Source organism: Octopus bimaculoides, chromosome 8, assembly GCF_001194135.2.
Source record: "Octopus bimaculoides isolate UCB-OBI-ISO-001 chromosome 8, ASM119413v2, whole genome shotgun sequence".
In the NCBI taxonomy this organism is placed as follows: domain Eukaryota; kingdom Metazoa; phylum Mollusca; class Cephalopoda; order Octopoda; family Octopodidae; genus Octopus; species Octopus bimaculoides.
In genome coordinates, this window is record NC_068988.1 from 56,759,066 (window position 1) to 56,761,260 (window position 2,195).

The following is a 2,195-nucleotide window of genomic DNA, read 5'->3' on the forward strand; positions in this document are numbered from 1 at the left end:
CAACTTCTGGGGCTGAAAAGAAAAATAAAACGATTTCCTATCTGACAAAACGAATCACAAGAACAGAAAGGTAGTTAAACAATAAAAATGATATTACTTGGATTAAATAATTGTCAAACCTTAAAAAAAAAAAAAAACACAAATTCAAATTTAAGAACTTTCTTCTAAATGTAGACACAATTTTGGGTATTGTCATCTGTTCTCTGATTGAACATGGTTAAGAAGGAAGGGCATCCAACTATAGAAACTGTACCAAAGCAGACAGTAGGGCTTGGCACAGTCTTCTGATTTGCCAGTTCCTGTCAAAATATCCAACCCATACCAGCATAGAAGGAGAAAATTAAAAAGCTGCTGCTGATGATGATGACGTAGTGGCACAAGCTAATATACATATTACTGAGTATGTTATCAGTATATGAATCTGACAAATTAATTTTAAGAATTTAGAAGTAATTTTACAATACGGTATTAGTCAGTAGAAGAAAAATTATCTCCCTTGAAACACAGACCAGCTCATTTACGAGGCATTTGTTTTCAGTTTGTGTGTGTGTGCATGTGATCATGGCCGTATGAACGTCCAATTCCACCAAGAGAAGTATATCAAGGGAGACATTTTTTTAATACTAAGCTGAGATTGATGAGTCTACAAATTCACAAACTGGCAGAAATTCTGAATTTTCAAAGCTATTTCAGATATCAATTACTCAAATATGCAATAATTAGCAGTTGTAGTTGCCGCTGCCATCATCATTTTACATTCGCTTTCCATGCTGACATGGACTAGATGGATTGTCTCAGTCATCCAGAGTTATTGTCCTTCAGGTCAATAACATCCTTAGCGTAGTTGGGATTGTATTTTAGAGCCTCTCTCTTCAGACCCAGAACATATTTCACTCCCTCCCCAGCAGCTACTGATACTTTACAAAGCTCAACTGATGCCCACAATAAAGTACTATTCCCACATCTGGAATGATGCAACTGATAAACACATTGCCATCTTGAATCATATCCAGAAAAAGGCTCACCTGGTTGATTGACACTCCACAGCCATTGGGCAACAGGTGTGTTGTCTCCCCTCTCTGTCTTTTCATTTTGCTACTACTATTATGATCTCTGTTCCTCTGAGATGGCTGACCTCATACCTCCACCACTCAAGCACTCCCATCCCATTCTTCTCTCCCCCATTTAGCCCTCTTGGGGCACCAAATCACTCTTTTCTTACACTAACCACTATACCCAATCCTTCATTCTCAGAATAATGTCCCTCTGGAATCATCTCCCTACTCATGTCAATCTTGCAGGTGCTAACCAGCAACACCTTAAACAAAACATTAATGACATTGACCTCATCCATCTCAGAGGACCTACAAAGGTCAAGGGTCAAGGACTGCCCTTTCATCTAATCCCGGCATAATAAAAAACAACACAAAAAGAAACTTTGGCAGGTGTGGTTGTGAGGTAAGAACGTTGCTTTCCAACCACATGGTTCTGGGTTCAGTCTCACTGGGTGACATCTTGGGCAAGTGTCTTCTTCTATAGCCTCGGGTCGACCAAAGCCTTGAGTGGATTAGGTAGATGGAAACTGAAAGAAGCCTGTTGTATATATGTGTGTTTGTCCCCCATCACCACTTAAAAACCGGTGTTGGTGTGTTTACTTACCTCTAAGTTAGCAGTTCAGCAAAAGTGACTGATAGAATAAGTACTAGACTTAAAAGAAAAAAAAGTCCTGGAGATGATTTGTTGGACTAAAACCCTTCAATGTGGTGCCCCAGCATGGCTGCAGTCAGATGACAAACAAATAAAAGAATAAAATTCACCCTTAGCTTTAACCCTTTCAAATTCACATTATTCTGTCAAAGATAATGCTTATTTATTCACATTGCTTTGAATTAATAAAGCATTATCGTGTAACTTTAAAATTTTGATGATGTGATTACTCTTTTACTTGTTTCAATCATTTGACTGCGGCCATGCTGGAGCACCGCCTTTAGTCAAGCAAATCAACCCTAGGACTTATTCTTTGGAAGCCTAGTACTTATTCTATCGGTCTCTTTTGCCGAACTGCTAAGTTATGGGGGACGTAAACACACCAGCATCAGTTGTCAAGCGATGTTGGGGGGACAAATACAGACACACAAACACACACATACATATATATATACATATATATGATGGGCTTCTTTTAGTTTCTGTCT

The 2,195-nt window shown here is 38.7% G+C and overlaps 1 protein-coding gene across 1 annotated transcript in view; it reads right to left on the reverse strand.

The window, feature by feature from the left end:
* The window catches only part of LOC106876126 (G protein-coupled receptor kinase 5), a 383,600-nt gene that overhangs the window by 25,588 nt on the left and 355,817 nt on the right, over positions 1–2,195 (reverse strand). Inside the window, exon 11 of the mRNA XM_052969852.1 lies at positions 5–12. Within this exon, the coding sequence (XP_052825812.1) occupies positions 5–12 (8 nt within the window). The remainder of the gene's footprint in view (positions 1–4; positions 13–2,195) is intronic.